The 20595-nt window shown below is 39.0% G+C and overlaps 1 protein-coding gene across 3 annotated transcripts in view; it reads left to right on the top strand.

Annotated features, from left to right (window-relative positions):
• The window catches only part of ARHGAP28 (Rho GTPase activating protein 28), a 181583-nt gene that overhangs the window by 102782 nt on the left and 58206 nt on the right, over positions 1–20595 (top strand). For all 3 annotated transcript variants that reach the window (XM_089683631.1, XM_089683632.1, XM_089683633.1), the window contains exons 2-4: positions 10455–10651; positions 11204–11421; positions 20131–20218. In XM_089683631.1, the coding sequence (XP_089539757.1) occupies positions 10455–10651; positions 11204–11421; positions 20131–20218 (503 nt within the window). The remainder of the gene's footprint in view (positions 1–10454; positions 10652–11203; positions 11422–20130; positions 20219–20595) is intronic.

Below are 20595 nucleotides of genomic sequence, written 5' to 3'. Positions count from 1 at the left end.
ATTGCTAGAGAGGTTTTTTTTTTCACGGTAGAGTGCATGTTATCAGCACTGGGCCAATCAGCACTGTCCCGACAGAGTTAAGGGGTCCTGCATTTTCTTAGAGCAGAATGAAAACTCCTCCTACAAGCTCTAACATGTGCTCTGATGGACACTGATAGAAGTCACAAGACTGCTCTTAACTGCTGATGAGAAAACGTATTTAGCAGTTTATATTTGCTAAAATACGTAATAGCACTTCCATGTTCTGTGTACTGTGGGAGACCAGATATAGTAAATGCAGGGTCCTGGGTTTAGTAACACTTTAAAAAAGTTTTTTCAAGCACATTTCCACTATACAGGTAAAGTTGATATTGCATTATTAGACTGAGATAATATATAATTACATTTTGTACATGCCATTCATTATCTCTTTAGTTCTGAGTAAAGTTAAAGTTTTATATATATGTATATACTAAGGCAGGGCTTGAAATTTCCACTCGCCTGCTCGCCAATGGTGAGTGGAAATTATGGTGGGGGCGAGTGTGTCCCCCAGGGCAGGGGCATATCTACCACTCCCTGGAAGAAGGGACCTTTTGGGCAGCAGCGGACAGAGCCATGCAGGGCAGCCAGCAGAGGGGTTGCACCGGTACCCTTGCAGTGGCCCGAACAGCAGGTGAATTGATGCGGGGGCAGTTGCAGAGCAATACTCCTGTATCTCTCCCAGCAGCTGATGAGCCAGGACCAGAGGACAGCCTGGAGCAGGAGACGAGAAGTATCAGAGAGGAATAAGCCTGGAGCAGGTGAGCTGTGCTGTGTTCTGTGGGATCTCCCTGCCTCCCTCCCTACACTGACGGATCGTATGGGGCTGCACACCCCCCCTTACTGCTGCCCGGAGATCAGCAGCCCTTGGAGAAGGTGTTTGTGTGCAGCCCCATATGATGTGAGAAAGGAAGAGAGAGAAGCGGAAGAGAGAGGAGAGAGAGGGGGAAGAGAGAGAGGATAGAGAGGGAAGAGAGAGAGAGCAGGGGGGAGAGATAGGGGGGGAGAGAGAGGGGGTGGAAGAGAGAGAGGAGAGAGAGAGGGAAGAGAGACAGAGAGAGGGGGGAAGAGAGAGAGGGGGAAAGAGAAAGCAACAGAGAGAGGGGGGGGGGGGAAGAAACAGTATGCAAACCCCTTGAAATTAAATGGTTTTCTGTATTAATTTGCCATACAATGTGATCTGATCCTCATCTAAGTCATAACAATAGACAATTCTACGCTGATGAGACAGAAACAGTTCTAATTTTCTTGTGTCTTTATTAAACATATCCATTAAACATTTACAGTGCTTGAGGAAAATGTAAGTGAACCCTTGGCGTTAATACCTGTTTGAAACTTTTTTGGCATCAATGACTTCAAGCAAGCACTTTCAGTAGCTTTAGATCAGACCTGCACAACGTTCAGGAGAAATTTTGACCATTCCTCTTACAAAATGGCTCTCTTTTGATGTCATTCCACAGCATCTCTATGGGGTTAAGGCCTGGGCTGATTGGGTGACTCTAAAAAGCGCATTATTGTTTCTAAAAGAGTGAAAAAAAAAAGCCTGGGCGCTAAGGTGAATGATTGGTGGTTATTGAGCATCGATTGGTGGCATGAATGGCACAAATTTCATCTCACAACGTCATATGAACCAAATGAAGAGAAGATATACAAGAGTGTAAGAAGTGCCAAAAATTGGATTCCACAATAAAACAGATTTGTCCACTAAGAGGAGCACCTGGATGACTTATAGCACTGGTCAAGGTTGGACATATGGTGGTGACCTGCTGGAAGGATGGAAATTTGCCAGCGGGGATCCAATCTGGTCCAAACTGGTGTGTGGGGACACCGATCTGGTGTGTGGGGTCCAATCCAGCATGTGGGGACACTGGGTAGACTTGGAAGTGCGTAGGTAAGCTGCCAGGAAGCGATGGAGAAGTCGGTATGAGCAGGAGTGGAAGTGGCCCTGCTGGGTCCTCACAGATCATAGTCATAGGACAGGAAGCAGATGATGTCACAAGCCTGGCATGATGCTATGCCAGAGGTCCAGGATGAGGGCAGATCAGGCTAAAACCAATATACACAAATGGGGAATAAAACAACCGGTTGCTTGGACAACATGTTTTGGGGCACGACCCTTCTTCAGGTCATCTGACAGGAACTGACTTGGGATGTAATATGTAGAGCCAGGGGGATGAGTCATCCATGAGCTGTAAGGGTTAAGTTTTGGTGTGACCTCTGGATGACCTATCCCCCTGGTTCTATATAATACATCCCAAGCCGTTTCCTGTCAGCTAACCTGAAGAAGGGACATGCCCCGAAACATGTTGTCCAAGCAGCCATCTGTTTTATTTGTATCCCTCTAGATTGCTTTGTATCCCTTCCCAGCCTTGTTCAGATCAACAACTCTTGACTGTATGTGTTTGGAGAACTCCTTTTTGCGAAGCATAGTTCGCATTAATTGATGATAAAAATATTTGAGTGTTTTTCCTCAATGAAAGTAGCTCTAAACCATACCTCCAAAACTCATTTCATTAATTGGGCTCCAGGTGTACAAACAGCTGACTCCAAATAGCTTTCGTTGAAGTGAAATGGGTTCACTTACTTTTTCTGCCAGTACTGTGAGTGTTTAACCATTTCCCCTCTGCCCTATGGTAGAACTTCTGCTACAGGGCGGCAGGGCTGTGCAAAATCACATATATACAGTATACGTGATTTGTACTTCTGGGTAGGGGGCGTGCTCGCCCTGCCCTACTCATGCCGCCATTGATGGCTACAGACTCGGTGATTGCCGAGTAACACTGATGGGAGAGACCTGTGTGTAAACAATACAGGTCTCTCTCCTGCCAGCAATAACATGTTGCTGTGTATTTCTCTGCATGGCAGAGAAATACACAGCAGCATGTTTCCCTAGTAAATCACACACAACACATTATGTAAAACAGCACACAGTTAAACCTTTGATCGCCACAGATGTTAACCCCTTCCTGCCCAGTGTCATTAGTACAGTGTCAGTGCTTTTTGTTAGCACTGATCACTGTATTGGTGTCATTGGGATGTCAGTGGCAGTTAGTTTCCACCCAGTGTCAGAATGCCCACTGCAGTCCCACTGTAAGTTGCTGATCGCCGTCATTACTAGTATAAAAAAATAAAACTTCCAGTATATTTACCGCCATTTGTAGACGCTATAACTTTCATGTAAATCAATTAATTTACATGTATTGGGATTTTGTTTAGCAAAGACATGTAGCAGAATAAATTTATGATGAAATTTGATTTTTTTTAAGTTTTTTTACTATATATGTTTAATAGCAAAAAATCCAAAATATTGGGGTTTTTTCAAAATTGTCTTTCTATTTTTGTTTACAGCGCAAAAAAAAAAAAAATAATAGGTGATCAAATACCACCGAAAGAAAGCTCTATTTGTGGGGAAAAAAAGGACATAAATTTAAGTACAACGTTGCAATTGTCAGTTAAATGTAACGCAGCGCCGTATTGCAAAAAATGGGCTGGTCAAGAAGGGTGGTAAATCCTCTGGAAGGCAAGTGGTCAATGGTTGTGTATATATGTGTGTATGTGTGCATTCTAACTGGAGGCATTTGGAAACCCCCAAGAGGTCAGTGGGCTGACATTTCACCTCAGTGTTGAATCTTTGAATTTTGAAAAATTGGATGGAATTTTGTTTTCTTCGAGAGGATGTTTCTTTAAAAGGGAGAGGTTTTAGTTGAAAGGTGTGTATATATAAATCTCTTTATTTTACATTTTACAAATAAAAAATTCATGCCTAAGAAATTATTCCTATTATAAGTTAGCAAAAGGGAGATCACAGCAGTAATTGTTGCCTTGTCAAGCTTTCTATGCTGAAGACTCTACGGCCACATTCACATGGTCAATTACATGCAGCCACCTGATTCCAGTGGTTGGAATGACCAGGGCATGCGACTATCTCAGCCTATTTAACATAATAGCAGGCTGACAGCAGCCACCACTGTTTGCATGTAGCTGCACACAGAGCAGTTAGCTGTAGTTATAGATGGATGTCTGAGTAAGGACAGAGTCAGCTGCATGTAACTGGCCATGTGAAAGAGGCCTAACAGTTATCATACAAAAGATCAATTATTCCTGTGACTTGTTTACTTTTTTGACTACATTTCATCTTGAGCTAGTGAATTCTATAAGAAGACAAACATGAGAAAAGGACCCCAGAGCTCCACCTCCTGGCTGGATGGATGACTATGTCATATTCAAATGCGATATTTCCCATTTTCCTGGCTAAAATAATATAGATTTTTTTAAGCTTTTCTTTTCTTAGTCCTGACCATAGCAAAAAAAAAAAAAGAAAAGGAAAATCCCCTGTGATAATATAATGATACTATAAGTATTCATAGGATTGTGACATTGGCCTAGTACAGATTATCAAATTTGCTTGAAAGGCATACAATTTTGGAATTTTGCATTAAAGGGATGCTAAACTTTGGAAGAATAAGGGGTTATTCTTAACCTGTCTATATATTTGTGTTAAATTTTGAGTAAATGAGATATCTGCCATTTATGTAATGTGGATGTTTAGTATATTTCTCAGCAGATGTTTCCATTCCTGGCAAAAGCTTGAAACAAGATTATGATCATAAAGTTAATAGTCCATTGTTTATAGTTTGTGGTCAATTATCCAGCCGTGTGTTTGAAGATATCACTCCCCATTATATTTGATTCAGTTTAATTGTCTGAAACTTTTCCATGTAGTATTTTCCATGAATATTGCAAAAAGTCCTTTTATATAAACCAGTATGTAATTTATTGTTTGTGACCCTCATTTTAGACCTTGATAATGCAAACAGACTGGTAAATAATTTTTCATTCCGGCTTAGAAATGATCTAAACCATTTACATTAGAAAGTCTTATAAACTTTTAAGGAGCCGTGCAAGCTTTTAAAATGTTCTGTGTAGTAAACAGGGTTGATGGCACATTAAATAAAATGACAAACATTGGCACATCAGGTTTCAGTTTAGGCAGCAAGAGACTGCTTTGTGTCTTTATTAAATTATCACGAGGAAGGAATCCTAATAGCAGCCACCTATATTGTTTTATCCATTACTGAAATGTCTCTGTGCCTGCATAGATTTTTACAAAACAGCAACGTTTTCACATTTTGTGCGTTCCACCCGAACTCTGTAATGCTGACACAAGTTCTAATCGGAAGCAGATGTTTTAAACAGCTCTACCTAGTATTTAAAAGCTCTGGAGGTTGCATTCCTGCTTGATTATGCAAGGAAATAAGTAAGTGGATAAGGAAATGAGAGGCAGAGCTTGTTCCTCTATGCAGATTTCATTATCTAGGCATGGGTTATGCCTGATACAATGGCCTAGAGCATTTTTAATTTAGTGCAGTAATGTTCTTGTTTTATAATTACCTATGTGGCTTACAAAATTAATCATGTTACAAAAATGCCATTTATATACCTTCAATAAATTAATTGCTGTGATTGTTTAAAGAAAACTTTCAGCAAAACATTTTATTTTGTGCTTGGGGGAGGAAGATGGGAATATGCTCTGTTTAATCTGATCAATTGGCTTACATTTTTAATTGGTTTATTGGCTTCATTTTTTTTTTTACAATAGTATGCAGATCAGAAGATTCAATGCAATGTGAGTATGTGTTTCAGGTCAATGTATTGAAGCAACAGAGTCAAAATGACAGCCGGGCAAACAACTAGCATTTTCAGAAGGGTTAACAATGGTGGCCTTCATGTTTCAATGACTGTTTTTCTTTAACAATCTTGTCCACCTTTACAATACTAGTGGGGAGATCTATTACAATGACCATCCTTCAGTGTTCTCTCTTCATTGCCCTGGTTTTGCTCATCTATAACCTTTACTGAACAGGTATGGAGGCCACCATTACTGACCTCTTCTTCTAAGCATGCTCATTGACTTTCCTTAGAATACTGACTTTCTTGAACTGTATACTTGTTCAGGATCAGTGATTAAGAAATTACTGTCTCTTATAACTGCAAACTGTGGATGGAGTGGAGAGGAATTACAATGCTTGTCAGGTGTTTATTGCTCCCTCTGTTCTTGTTAGGGAGATACACAGTCTCTATTTTCATTGGTGATCCTAAGCAGGGTAGGAACAGAGGAGAAATCATCCAATGAGGACACTTGTGCATCAGTATGGTGACCATGATGATTACCAGGGATTTTCCTCACTTTGGAGGTATTTCCTGTTATGCTTTGTTGTGGCTATTGGAACGGAAGTGAAGGGAAAACTCCTCTGACATAGGTTATAACCCTCCCTTACTCTATCCAAAATAAAATAAAATAAAAACTACTTTTGCCTTCACTTCTACTTTAATTCACAATACCTGTTAGGCAACTAGTATTTACCATTCTATTTATGTGAATTTTGTAGACTAACAACCCCTCCGAATACCTTTCACAACACACTAAATAAGAATGTTAGACCACAGACCAGACAAGTGTGGGTCCCAACTTCTAGCAGCTCAATATCAGCTCTTGCTGAGTTGGTTGAGCACAACACCACACCTCATGGACCATAGACTTTTTGGGCTGTCCATACATTAGCATGGGCATGTGAGCACAGTTAGCCTCAGCACATCAATGTAGTTCTTGGAAGAGTAGCACAGTGGTTTCATGGTTGACAATCTTTTGCAGCACTAGGGTTCTCAGTTCGAATCCCAACCAGACCACTACTTGGAGTTTACATGCTCTTCCTGTGGTTGTGTGGGTTTCCCCTAAGTACTTCAATTTCCTCTCACAATCCAAAGACTGGTAGGTTAATTTGCTTGTGTCTAAGTTGGCCCTAGTGTTTGAATGAATGTGTGGGGTAAGGGGGTTGATTGTAAGCTCCTTGAGGGCAGGGACCAATGTGAATGTTGTTGGTGCTATACCCCTGCTCATCTCTAACCACATTTTGAAATAGAGAAGATCAGTAAAAATGCATTTATGCACTGTAAGGACATCAGTAGACTTACAGATCTCAACAGTTCTACCTATTATACTGGTTTTTTAGACAGCTATTGCTCCATCTCTGTGTCTGCTGGGGGCTCTATACTATATGCAAGGTATTGTGGTATCCTTTATAATAAACTATTTATTCTGAACATGTTTTTGCAGCACAATTTATGTGTGACTGAAATTACCCTTAAGTTTAGTTTACCAATCATTTTCAACACACACAAGTCCCCAAAGGAAATTTGTTGTTATAAGATTTTTAGAAAATACATGTGAATGCGAACAGCATGATGTAAATAAATCTATCAATGTCTGTCAATGTATCCAAATTGTATACGCTGAAAATAATATTAAATTATATTTAATTAAATATTTACAGCATGGGACAGCCATGTTTTCCCATTACATGTAAATATTCTGCTTCCTGATTTGCAATGATACACAGTGGTTGTTCTTTATAGCTTCTTCTCAGAATGCAGTTCTATGGGTTTGCTGACCACCTGAAGACCATGCATTATCTGTGCAACTGATACTCTATCTCAACAGTAATTAAGCAGGGAAATGCTGAGCTGTCTTTAGTAATGAATTTGCAAATCTCTATTTCCCAGAAAAAAAATTAAATATTACAACATGCATTTAAAATCTCAAAGTCACATAAAAACTCAGCAATAATGATTTAAAATATGTGTTCAGTGGAAATAAAATGTAGTTTTCCTCTCATTTTATTGTCAAGCAAAAGTTACCTCGTCCTCTATTTCTGTGCATATTATAATTTAGAAATAATAGACGCTCTGTCTTGTGTTTTTCTTTCTGCATCCTATGCATTTAGAAACACATAAAACAAAGTACAACTATAGCGATAAATATTATTAATAGATGTGGCATTGACATCCCTCTGCTGTGTGCAGAAAAATGAAAAACAGAACGATGTATCATCCTATTATAAGTGTTCCAATTTAATTGAATTGCACTAAAGGCATTCACTGGGGATTTGTATATACAAGTTGATAAACAGTTTTATTATAACTGATGTAGTTTCTTACTTGGTCTGCAGACCAAACTAAAAGGTAAATATTTAACAATATTAACAAATTTAAACTTGGATTTGTTGTACTAATGAGGTAATCTACTAAAGGTTTGACAGACTACCTAATCAGTATTATCTGTGACAGCCAGTTGGTGTTAAAATTCATTAAGGATGGGAATAGAGGACAGCTGGAAGGGTATGTATATAAGTAATAATTATCAAGAAACCTGGATCTGAAAGAATGACACCTTCATTATAGCCTTGTAGAAGAAAATGGAAACAAAAACTATTGAAAGGGAATACACATAAATGTTGGTGTGTTACATGTAAGAGAACCACAAGGTGATTCAATACTTTGGAAGAGTTAGCCTTTAAAACAAATCTCTAATTTTAGAACATATTGCAAAGTGTTCCAAAGTAGAGTGCATTCACCAAGTCAGTTCTACTCGGCATAGCCCTTCTGGCCCCATCAACTGTTTGATGTCATAGTTGGATTCAAGTATGAGAGTAATTTTATCAACAGCTATTTGGCTTTCCCTAATAACCAATAATTTCCAAACTCTAATTCTTCACCTCCCATTTTCTGCTACAAGTTTAAAACTTATTGGTTGTTGTGGGTCACCTCAGAGTACCATTTTGTCATCATCAGCAATATGCAAAAATAATAGCCTAAAAGAGCAGTCATCTTTCTCTCCTCCTTAAATAAATTTAAATAAAAACTTTTTTAGTATCGTATATGATTTCTGTTACATTTTATTGTTGACTTTGCCCAGGTTGGATGCATTTCCACTTACCTCTTGTCCAGTTGAACAAATTGATGGGGGATCTCCTTGACCAGGTTCACAGACAGTGTTAAAAACTGGCAGAGGTTTTAATGTTTCCTGCTTTATTTGTAAAGGGCTATTATTGCTCACTGTGTTCCTGTTAGAGATATTCCCATTAAGCTGGCCCTACACTGAGAAATTTCTCTGATTTAGCCCTACAGGCTGATTGATCTCTCCTGCCTGCTATTGTATTTTGATAGGTGGAACCTGCTGCTGTCAGAATAGCTAAACTCTGGTTGCATTTGAATGGATGCAACTACTGTTTAGACAACAATTTTCCACTCAGCTCCTTTGATTTACAGATCAAAGGATGTTGGGTGACAGCATGTCCTCAAAGCCGCACATGGCTCAAATGTTGGCCAGTTCATCAGGGACCCACCTAAATTCAATCTGTGTACATCCAGCTTTATGTCCAGACCACACAGTAAATGAAAGGATATCTTTCTAATGTGTCCTAATTCGTATGCACTCTATTGAAGACAAATTAAAAAGAAGTTTGGCTGGAGATTTAGTTTAGTATTTTACATTTTTAAAATGTGATACGGGCATTAATGAAAGCTGAACTCCTGAAAACAGCGAACAGCACAGATGAAATGCATACTATATGTAGACGTTTTAGCTGTCATTGCTGAGATTTACACATCACAGCTGGGTGGATGACATCACTTACAGTTACATTAAAATGCAAAGTCTCTTGTTACACCTTAGGTGTCAAATACACACCTGCGGGGGCAAAAACGTTACAAAACATGCTGACCACACCCTCGACTTTCTCACCAGAGAGGGTGATATCATTTTCCTTCCAATGAGATCCTCCAGTTTATGATGCTTAGCATTCCCATGATTTCTTTAGAAGGCTGGTGAAAGCTAGTTGTAATGTAGGTATATTTTCTACCTTTTTCCCAGAGGTGTTTTTTTTATAGTTATACTTTATCAGTTTGAGATGGGGAGCCTGATGTAAAAGGTGGACCTTGCATTTTGCTGAAAGGTTCACTTTAAGAAATATAGTAATGTCCTCTCTCCACCTCCAACCATCTGACTGGACAGTGAAGGAGCAGCAGGAGACCAATTAGGTCATCCCTCTGCTCATTTAGCTCTATCCTCCTATCAATATATTTCTTGTCAACACATTCAGGTATTTACTCTAGTTTGTTTTAAAAATTTGAATTGATTTACTTTGTACTGATCATTTACCAATAGCATCACTTCACTCTACAATTTAAAGTTTCAACCTGAGCAGAGAAAATCAAATGTGTGCTGTGTACTTTGAATTTTAGGGATGTGAGAAAATGTAATCTAGTAATGATTGATGCACAAGATTCATCAATCAATTTGAATTACAGCTAGTCCTGTATGATTTTAGGTTAATCTTTACATATAGGAAAGTCTGCATTTTTGTTGAGATATTTTGCAAAGAAATGTCTGTATCTATGTTATGAATTATTTTTGGTCCAGAAAACTGCACATCTTTTTGCAATTAGTAATAAAATGTATAACAGTTCTGGCTTTGTTTTGCCTATGATTGGGCTGGGGAAGGATTCAACTACAGAACCTCATATCTTACCTTTTTGATTTTTTTAAATTCCTTCAGTCAATACAAATGACAATGTTTTCATGTTCTTTTTTCTTTTAGAAAAAGTAATTCTAAGAGAATCAACAGGATGCTTTCAAATGAATCTCTGCATAGTCCTGTGTTCAGCCGTTCCATCTCTGAGACGTCCATGGATAACTCATCAATGGAAGATTTCTGGTGTGAGCTTAAAAATATCAAAGAGAGCAGTGAAGATGTGCTTGATGACAGCCTGGTAATGGATGTGAAGCCTGTGGACGGTAAGTGACTAGAGCAGCCTATCTCAACCAGGGTTCCATGGAACTCTAGGGTTCCGCCAGAGCTTTCAGGGGTTCCTTGGACAATGAGCAATTTTTGCCTTTAGGAAAGCAACCACTGACACCAATAGTATTTTTAGCTATCTGTAATAAAGGATTTTTCCCATGACCACACATGTAAGGGGCATTCCTTCCAGAGACCCTCAGACTAATGTGCCCTGAGCTGTATATAGTGTAATTATTAGCAGGGGTTTCCTTAGACTAGAAAGTTATTTCAAGGGTTCCCCAATGTGAAAAAAGATTGAAAAAGGCCAGACTAGAAGATCAGCATATGGCCCATAGAACACTACTTTCTTTGCATACACAGTTTTCTATAACAATTGTGTGGTTGTTTTCATACTTATATTGAGTAAACTGAAGATTTGTAGCTATCTCTTTTGAAATATTGCAGTAGTTATAGTCTCCTAGCCATCTTGAACAATACTGAATAATTCCAGACACAAACCATCTCTGTACACACATTCCAGTAGATTGCAGTATAATGATGTTTTACAGAAGGAGAGCTGGAAGCTGAATGGTTACAAGAAGCGGGCCTTTCTACACTTATCTCTGGCACTCAGGAACATGATGGTCAGGCTTTGTTGTCCACGCTGACCCGGACTCAAGCAGCTGCTGTACAAAAAAGATACAACACTTACACTCAGACTATGAGAATAAAGAACAAGCATTCAGTGAGGGATGTGCGGGATATCTTTGGAATTAATGAATCAACAGTGAGTACCTTTTTTTTACCATTACAACATGTAAAGGGAAGACATGTTAGGTGTGGATTTCTCATATTTCTCAACATTCTCTCTATTGGTTAGATATAATAGTGTGGCTGCCAGTTCACACCACCTCCTCCAGGGACTAATGTTTCACTGGAGTATGGCAGCTTTCAAATTCTCTAGTATTGTAAGTTAGCTTCTGTAGTTCTTGCAGAGAATAGCATTGGTGATTGCTTCCTATTTTAACACATTTTATAAAAAGGTCTGCTTAACTAATTGATATTTCCATTTTTAGTAAATGCTGAAGAGTTAAAGCACATGAATGTTTCTTAATTTGCTTAGGAACTGTATTGGTGATGTATCTGCACTTAATTCCACCAATCTGCACACCTGCTGTGGCAGTCAAGAGGGTTACCCACTCTACATGTTGGATTTTTTATATCATTTATATTATGGACCACGGAAAAGCCAAAAAATGGTAATGGGACAAGGATGGGCTGTGCATTTATGGCAGGGAGATTTCATTGTTGGTGCATTCAAGGCACATATGATTCCAGGGCTGATTCAGCTCACCAGGTTATATCTATTATTTAAATATCACCCCCCCTCAGTAGACTGACTCTTTTAACACTGAACATAACATAGTAATGTGGTCTCTGGGTTTAAAAGGCGCATTGAAAATCTCACTTATACACCCTATTTCAAATTTCCTGCTGTCTGTGTTCCCACTTGGGAGAGTCACTCTCCATGCGTCCTGGTGAGCACTTTCACTGGGAGTGAAAGTAAGGGAAAATCCAAACTTTTCAGTTGTGGAGCAGGATTAACAAAGAAGGAATGTTTCCCTCAATGCTTAACTTATGACCACATGTACACCTAGGTCCATATATATTTGGACACAGGCACAATTTTAGGTTTATTCAGGTATTTACCAAAACATATTCAAGCTATAGTTATATAATGGATATGGGTTGAAAGTGCACACGATCAGGTTTAATTTGAGGGTATGTACATCCAAATTGGAGGGAGGATTTAGGAATTACAGCTCTTAAGAGTAGCCATTATATATCTATAGCTTGAATATGGTTTGTTCAATACGTGAAAAATCTAAAATTGTGCCTGTGTCCAAATATATAGACCTAACTGTATTTTGGAGTATACTTATTTATTTTAATAAAAAAGGAAAAGAGGAATAAAACACTTATCAATATAACAATCTATGTCTTACATTGCTACAGTTGGCTGTCATGTTTCATGCAGCTTTTACACTATTTTTACTGTGTCTGAATGGCATATTACTTATATGGTGTCATTTTATTTATACCATACCAAGCTTTTGTTTTAGGCCCAGTCCAGTGAGTGATTATAATCAGCTATCTGTCTGAATCAGGAATTAAAAAGAAATTTGGCAAATTAACTCAAGGAAAAGAAACTGATTGCTACCTCTCCATCTTCATCCCATCCACTGTGTCAAATAACAGTGATTCCATAAAGCAAATTATGTCTGGAATTTCTTGTGCGTTTATCTTACAATCACTAATTTTAAGACAACAAATTTTAAAAAATGCTATATTTTTATAACAGCAGACAGTATGAAGGGTATTTTAAGGGTAATTAATAAAGTCCCCTTGTTTTAAAACATAAAATATACATTTGGAATATGGAAACACTATAGGCAGGAAAAGTCTCCTTTATGCCAAGTGTATGGAGTGATAGTTTGTAAGAAAGGGCACTCAGCCTCCTTAGCAAAGGTCAGGAATTCCATAAGAAAAAATATTTGTAAATGTAACAGGAAACCTTGATAAAGCAGAGGAAGTGCAATGAATGAGGCACAAGCGTAAAATGTTTCTTCCTCTAGCAGTGTGCTTGAAAGAAAAGCAAGCTCTTCTGAATTTTGAGGAGACCCAATATTTGAATTTTATTTTCACAGCTGAAAGAAGGTCAATAACATCCTATGAATGCAAATCATAATACAACTTTGCATTTCCTGGTAGCATTTGTGGAGCATTTTGGGATATTTACTGCTGGTAGTTGGAGCACGTATTCTTTTTTTTGGCTATAGGAAGGGATGGTAAAACCCCTACCAGGTTTTTTTTTAGTCATCCCCACAAGTTCCACTGGAAAGAAGTAACTTCTTTTCCAGTTCTAGATATAGCAAGTGAGGTGAAATCTTTCCATTGTTAGGGAGATCCTCTCTTAGACAGATGTCACCAGAACAAATGCTCCTGATGGAAATGCCTCCACTATACTTTTTTGGTGACAAAAATATGGGGGTTTTCCTCACTTTATATCGCAGTGGTAATAATCAACAGGACAAAAAGTGAAAGTGAATCCCCCAGTGGGGACAGTAATAAAAACCTGACATGGGTTCCAAGCCTTCCCTACTCTATTCAAAGCAAAAAGCTAAGTTTTCACTACACATACAGTACACTTAAATATCATTCTAATTTAGAATTAAAGAGTACAGACCTAAATGGTAATTGACAATTTTGAATGACTACAATTGATGTACACCAAACCAAAACAGTTGTACTCTTCTGGTATCACATATCTCTTAAGTTTACCTTTAGAAAAGACAATCTATACAGGGCATTAGTAGCCCTGAAGCCTTTAAACATTATAATGCTCGCAGTGGCAAGTGGTGATTGGTCAACACAACCACATGATAATGCCAACCAATGAGAATCTTTTCTAAGCTGCCTTCTTCCAGAATGTCAGAAGAAATAGGAGATTTTTATTGGTCAGTGTGGACACGCAGGCCAATGACCTTTTACCATTGAAAACATTATAATGCAAACTTACCCTTTATGTTTATTATACCTGAATTTAACACATTTTAAACAGCACAGGTAATAACATCATGTAGTTTGAGAACCTTTCGTTTTATACCACTATTACAATATTTGCAGTATTCACATTAACACTTGTCCCGGTAAAAGTCAAAATGTCCACAGTCCTACAGTGCTCAAATGGAACCTTAGGTGTACGTTTTGCTGCTATTCACTGAACCATCTTGTGCAGGGATTCTTTCAAATACCCACACTCCTTTCCCCAGAGATTACTGTTTTGCATTCACTACATTGTTTATCCTAAGCTGGCCAATGTGCCAGTCTCCAAAATATATCAACATATTGTCAGTATGTTAGCTTCTGCTCAAAGGTCACTTGAGCCCATAAAAACACTTGACTGTTGAGGACTGGTTTACATTTTAAAAATGACCCACAGTTTCCCATTGTATGGCTGGTACATGGTTGGGCTTATATAGGAATCTTAACATTCTTAAGACTTACCTATTAAATATTTTATTTACTGATTATTTAGCAATATGCCTTTTCATGATTCATGAAGTTCAGAGTCAGTATTGAGAAGAGGGGGACACCAGTTTCTTAGTAACCATACTATCCTTAGACATGTGGTCAGGCAGTTTACATGTACAAAACCTTTGATATGGGCAAGAAATATGCAAAAATTAGTAACCTTATGCAAAAATATTTAATCATAAGAAAATTGTGGCTTTAAAGTGATTCTAAAGGTTGCAAAAAAACAAAAAACAAATATGTTATACTTATCTGCTCTGTGCTCACAAAGCAACCCCAATCCTCTTCTTTTTGGGTCCAACATTGGTGGTCCTGGCTCCTCCCCCCTGCCATGTGCCCCCCAACTGCAAATCTCTTTCTATGGGGGCACTCAAGCAGGCTCTCTCCCAAGCTGTGCTCCTGTGAATGGACATTGTCCATTTACACACAAAGCATGGCTCAGCCCTACACCTGCTCTCTCTCTCTTCATTGGTTCACTGGCTGTGACTGACAGCAGCAGGAGCCAATGGCTGCAACTGCCGTGTGAGCCAATGAGGAGAAAGAGCACCAGTAAAGCATCTGCTCTCATGGACATTGCTGGATCAAGATGGGGCTCACATCACTATAAGGGGAGCTGCACCCAGAAGCTTTTTTTACATTCATGCATAGAATGCATGAAGGTAAAAAACCTACCTTTAGAACCACTTTAAGTTAATAGTAAGCGATAACTGTAGTACTGTCTATAGTGCTGATCTAATATTTTTACAAGAACAGCATTGGGAGGGTTCACATTAACATTTTTAATCTGTTGTTTAAAAAATATAGTAGTGCACTGGTTGCATTTCCTATGTCAAGAGGGCAGCAAGTGCTATATTCTTTGCCATGCTGATGGCAGTACAAATGTAATTAACTGATTAACTGTTCAAGGGATCTAAAGGGCTTTTTACAAGGCAACCTATACTGAACAAGCACACAGACCACCCTTATATGACAGTTTAATTTTAATTAAAAATGACACGGTTATACACTCTCCCCCTACTTTTCGCACTGGCCATTAAACCCCTTGCTATCGCTATCTGTTCTCACTCTGATATTACGGGTAATCAATGTGGCTGACAGGAATACAAGTGTGCCCTGTTTGCCGATGATGTCCTTATGTATATCCAGGGGCGGACTGACAGCTCATGGGGCACTAGGGGATCATGGGGCCCCTGTGTCCTCTCCACACTGAAACCACACCCAAAAAAGTCTATGAAAAGGTACCAGGGGCATCTCATGGGGCCCCTTACTGACCCCGAGCCCTCGGGCAATGCCTGAGTTTCCGAATGGTCAGTCCACCCCTGTGTATATCTCAAATCCCCAGGTGTCCTTACCTAATTTGTTGGCTTTACTACATCAATTTTCTCAAGCTTTGGGACTCTCTTTGAACTCTCCTAAAACGACTGGTCTCAACGTTACTTTATCCCCTTCAGAGGTACAGACTCTTTGGGACAATTACAACTTTCAATGGGCTGCTTTCTCCCTTCCCTATCTAGGGGTTCATCTTACGCCCTCCATTGCGACTCTTTATTGTGCAAACTACCCCCCACTCTTTAAACGGCTTAAAGAAGACCTTTGTTGACTTCCCTTTATCTTGGTTCGGTAGAATCAACTCCATTAAAATGACTTTCTTACCTAGACTACTTTACTTTTTTAGAACATTACCAATAGCAGTCCCTAGAGGAGAACTATTATGATTACAATCTGAAGTTCTTATTCTGGGGTAATAAATGCCCCCAGATAAATAAACCGACATTATACTCTCAGAAACCACATGGCTGCTTGGGACTTCCCAGCCTCCTGGCTTATTTTCAAGCTGCCCAGTTAACACAGCTCTCTTACACTACAGCCAAAGGCCCTAAACCCCAATGGGTTACTATTGAAGCCCTGTCTTGTCATCCCTATGCCATTGGCTCTCTGATGTGGCTTCCCATTTTATGCCCTACATTATCTCACTCCTTAGGTGTCTGAGAAAGGCTGTGCATCCATAAATCTTTATCTTCTCCTCATACCCCCTTAGCTCCTGTCTCCTGTAATCCTGAATTCATACCTGGGTTTACATTACCTTTGTTTCAGTGGTGAATTAATAAGGGCCTTCTCCGTAATAGGGATTACCTGGATTGGAAACAACTGTACTTTTTACAACACTTTTGGGATAATCACCAGCTACCATCCAGTGAGACTTTTCAATATAATCAAATTGTGTCCTTTATACGATCCAAACTTACGTTATTGAAGGAACCCCCAACGCTCACTTCCTTTGAACTATCCTGTCAAGCTACTGGTATGCTGATAGGTCAAATTACTACTATCTATACTTCCCTTACTGATCCGAAAACCAAGCTCCCTTATATCGTCCATTGGGAATGGGATTTAAATATCTCCCTAGAATTGGCTGACTGGCAAGACACTGCTTACGCTCTGTCCAAGATTTCTATCAATACAACACTAATAGAATCTAACTATAAAACACTTCTACGATGGTACTTGGTACTCACACACCTTGCAAAAATACATCTACCGCATCGCCTTCCTGTTTTCGGCGCTGTGGGCACGTGGGAACCATGTGCCACATCTGGTGGCAGTGCCCTGTGGTGTCTAGATTTTGGATCCAAATGTTTAATATTATTTACTTAGTGACAGAAGTGAATATCTGTAGGTCCCCAGAGGAAGCCCTTTTTCAGAAGTTGCCTTCAGGAATCCCCAAAAAAATCAACCAAATTGATCCTTTATATGATCCTGGCTGCAAGGATCACTATTGATAGACATTGGAAGCAATCAGTGATACCACTTGACTATGTTAAAAATAAACTGAATTGCATCATGGTTAATGACAAACTCATCAGCATTCTCAATAACAATAGGACGAAATTCGACAGAACTTGGGATCTGTGGATTCAGTACCTTTCCATCCCTTAGCGGAACCATGGCTGACCCTCTTTTAATTCACTCTTTTTATATTCTTTTTTTTCTCATTTCCTCCCTTATTCTTTCTTCATACTTTTTGTTTCCATTATTACCTTTTGACGTATCTGACTTTAGTACCTACTGCTGTTTGGTCATGCTCAATAGCAATAGTTTTTCATAGTGAAATATGTACTGGAACTTTGCTTATTGTTGCTGTTTACCCTTTTTATCTGTGGGTTACACCAGAGGGACTTCTTGGTCCCACATATGTCTGCAGTGTTTGTTTTCTCGATCTTTCAGTACAATGCCAATGTTACTTATGTTCACATGTGAATATTGTCCTGAGAGCTCAATATTTCTCATCTTTTTGTACGTTTGGTCTTTTCAGTAAATGGATTGAAATATTAATTTAACTAAATATACAACCATGGCTGTCTTCTACTTCTTGATCTTCTCTATGTCCTCATCACACTGAGCCCTGGCTAGGGTAAAGATTCAAAAAGCAAGAAGTCTCGCTGACATTTGCAGGAGCTTAGAAGATCTAGCATATCCAGCAGAGCTTGTAGCCAGAAGTGTCAGCCAAAATGATCAGCACAGCCACAAGAGAATCCAGCAGATGTTAAAAGGGAACTCTAGTTAGGCTACAGGTTCAGGATGGCAGAGATCACCAGTGATCCCAGCAGGCAGGCAGCAGGTATACACATAGATGGCTGCAGCTAATTTTAAAGCCCTGTACACACCAGCCAGCTGGTTCAACAGAAAACGGCCTACATTCAGCCCATGTGTACACCAGCCTGTCTGACAGAATGTGGCCTAATTGCTGGCTTCTGTCAAACAGGCATGTTGGTAAAACTAGCATCCAATCAGCATCCGATCAGTGCTGGCAGTCAATGGCTGCAAGCACTGACCAGTGTGTTCTTGGGGGGGAGGTCAGAACACAATAGCTCAGCAAGAAGATCACTGTACTAACATCAGATATTTAGTACAACAAGCTCCTCCCAAGCTCTTCATTTTTTTTTTCGTTCAGCATGCTGGGTTGAAGGAAAAAAAGCTGATAGTGTGAATCCAGCATTAGAGTAGTCCAGAGCATGCACTAGGTGATAGTGAAGAATTGAATCAGATGAAATAGCAGAGTAACAGAGTAGATCGGGGTCAGTAAAAAAAAGGGCAGCGCAGTACTAAATCACAAGCTGAGTCAAGGTTGTGGTCAAAGCTGAGGTCAGGGAGTATTAAGCAGCAGTACAGAGCAGAATCCAAAGGAGTGGGTCAGTAACAGAAAGCATATGCACAGTTCAGAAAACAAGGAACAAGCTGAAGACCAGTCAGCAATAACACTGAGTATGGGCATACTTTAAATAGGCCTTCTTGCACCAATACTAACTGTGGGCATGGACATGCGTCTGCGCATACACTTTATCTAAATCTGGCTAAGGGCCCACCCAGAGGAAAGTTTTAAGTGGCCAATAAATGTTGCTAACATTACAATGCCAATAAATATAATATCTTTGGTAGTATTGCTGTGGATTGAGCAAGAGAGCACTGAATTTATTTTTACTTAAAGAATAAGTTCATTTTATTAAAAAAAAATAATAAATGCACATTTTTTTACAGGTAAAAATTGTGCATTTTTTTTTTCTTGGAAGTCTGCAAATGTCAGGCTCTTGCAGACTGTCAGTACACTGTTTGCCAGTGCCTCCGATACGGGCAGCAGGAAGCTCAATGGACTACGTGAGCACTCACCAGCACCCTTGCAGTACATTGAGAACTACAAGCCATCAGCCGCAAAGGCTGATGGTACTTGTAGGTATTCATTCACAGGAAAGTGTGAATGAATGACATGGTCGTGTGGGTGGAGCACCTCATGGCCGTGTTAGTTTCAAATTGAGACAGTAGGCACAGGGAAAACCCCCACCCCCTGTCACAGGGAGGGGGGAGAGAGGGTAGAGGCTGAAGTTGTTGGAACATGTTATATATTCCACCCAAAAAACGCATGGAATGTGGTTCAAAAGGTGAACTTATCCTTTAAATGTATGGAAATAAGTGATTGATTGTATTCAACAGTTTTATTTTGACATATAACAAGCCAAGCAATGTGTTATTTTTTAAATGTTTGTGATTGGCTTGGACCATTAAGTTCAATATATTTTCAATGCATATGTATTAATACTACTGCAGTAAAAACACCTTAGGCTGAAAATAGATGAGCAGTTTTCTCACCAAGTGGAACAGCTTTTCAGACTTCTGCCTGTCATTTGACATGTTGCCAGCACATAGAGACTAGCCATATTCACTTGAGAAGCTTTACAATTGGATGCATTTTTATTTGGTTGGACTAACAGAAGATAACATTTTTAATGTGTAATGTTATTGTTGGTTTACACAGTACATTGGCTTATTTATTTATGTTTTTAGATGGTGTGCTCAAATCTGCCATATTTTATTTTCCTCAAACAGTATTTTCTCTTTTTTTTTCCAGCCAACATTTGAACCCTTACCAGTATCTCCTCTTCCATCTAATGGGGTCCAAATACCTGTAAAGAAACCTATCTGGAAACCAGTTACATGTAAGTCAGATTTAAACTTCTAGTAAACTGCATCATTTAAATATTTCACTTTTCTAATAGATAGTAAAATGCCAAGTTACTGTACAAATAAGTTAATTTAATATAAAGTTGAATAAAGACCAAAAGTAAATGCAAAAACATCTGTTAGAAGTTTACTGTACACATACTTACAAAGGACAGTACACTTTGCAACTTAGATTATTAAATTACGATCAATATCCGGATTCTACCTTTTGAAGGAGTGATATTCCATTTACGAGGGTTTCTGCAGCATTGAGTCTATTGACTTTGATGCTTAAGTCTTTACATTTGCCTTTATATCAAAGAATTGTCAGGCAACAGTTACAATAAATCAATACAAATAAAAAGTTATTGTC

Source organism: Staurois parvus, unplaced genomic scaffold, assembly GCF_062004578.1.
Source record: "Staurois parvus isolate SC_StPar_1 unplaced genomic scaffold, SC_StPar_1.0 ptg000317l, whole genome shotgun sequence".
NCBI lineage: Eukaryota > Metazoa > Chordata > Amphibia > Anura > Ranidae > Staurois > Staurois parvus.
The sequence above is the reverse complement of the archived record's forward strand: the minus strand, read 5'-3'. Positions and strand labels throughout refer to the sequence as shown.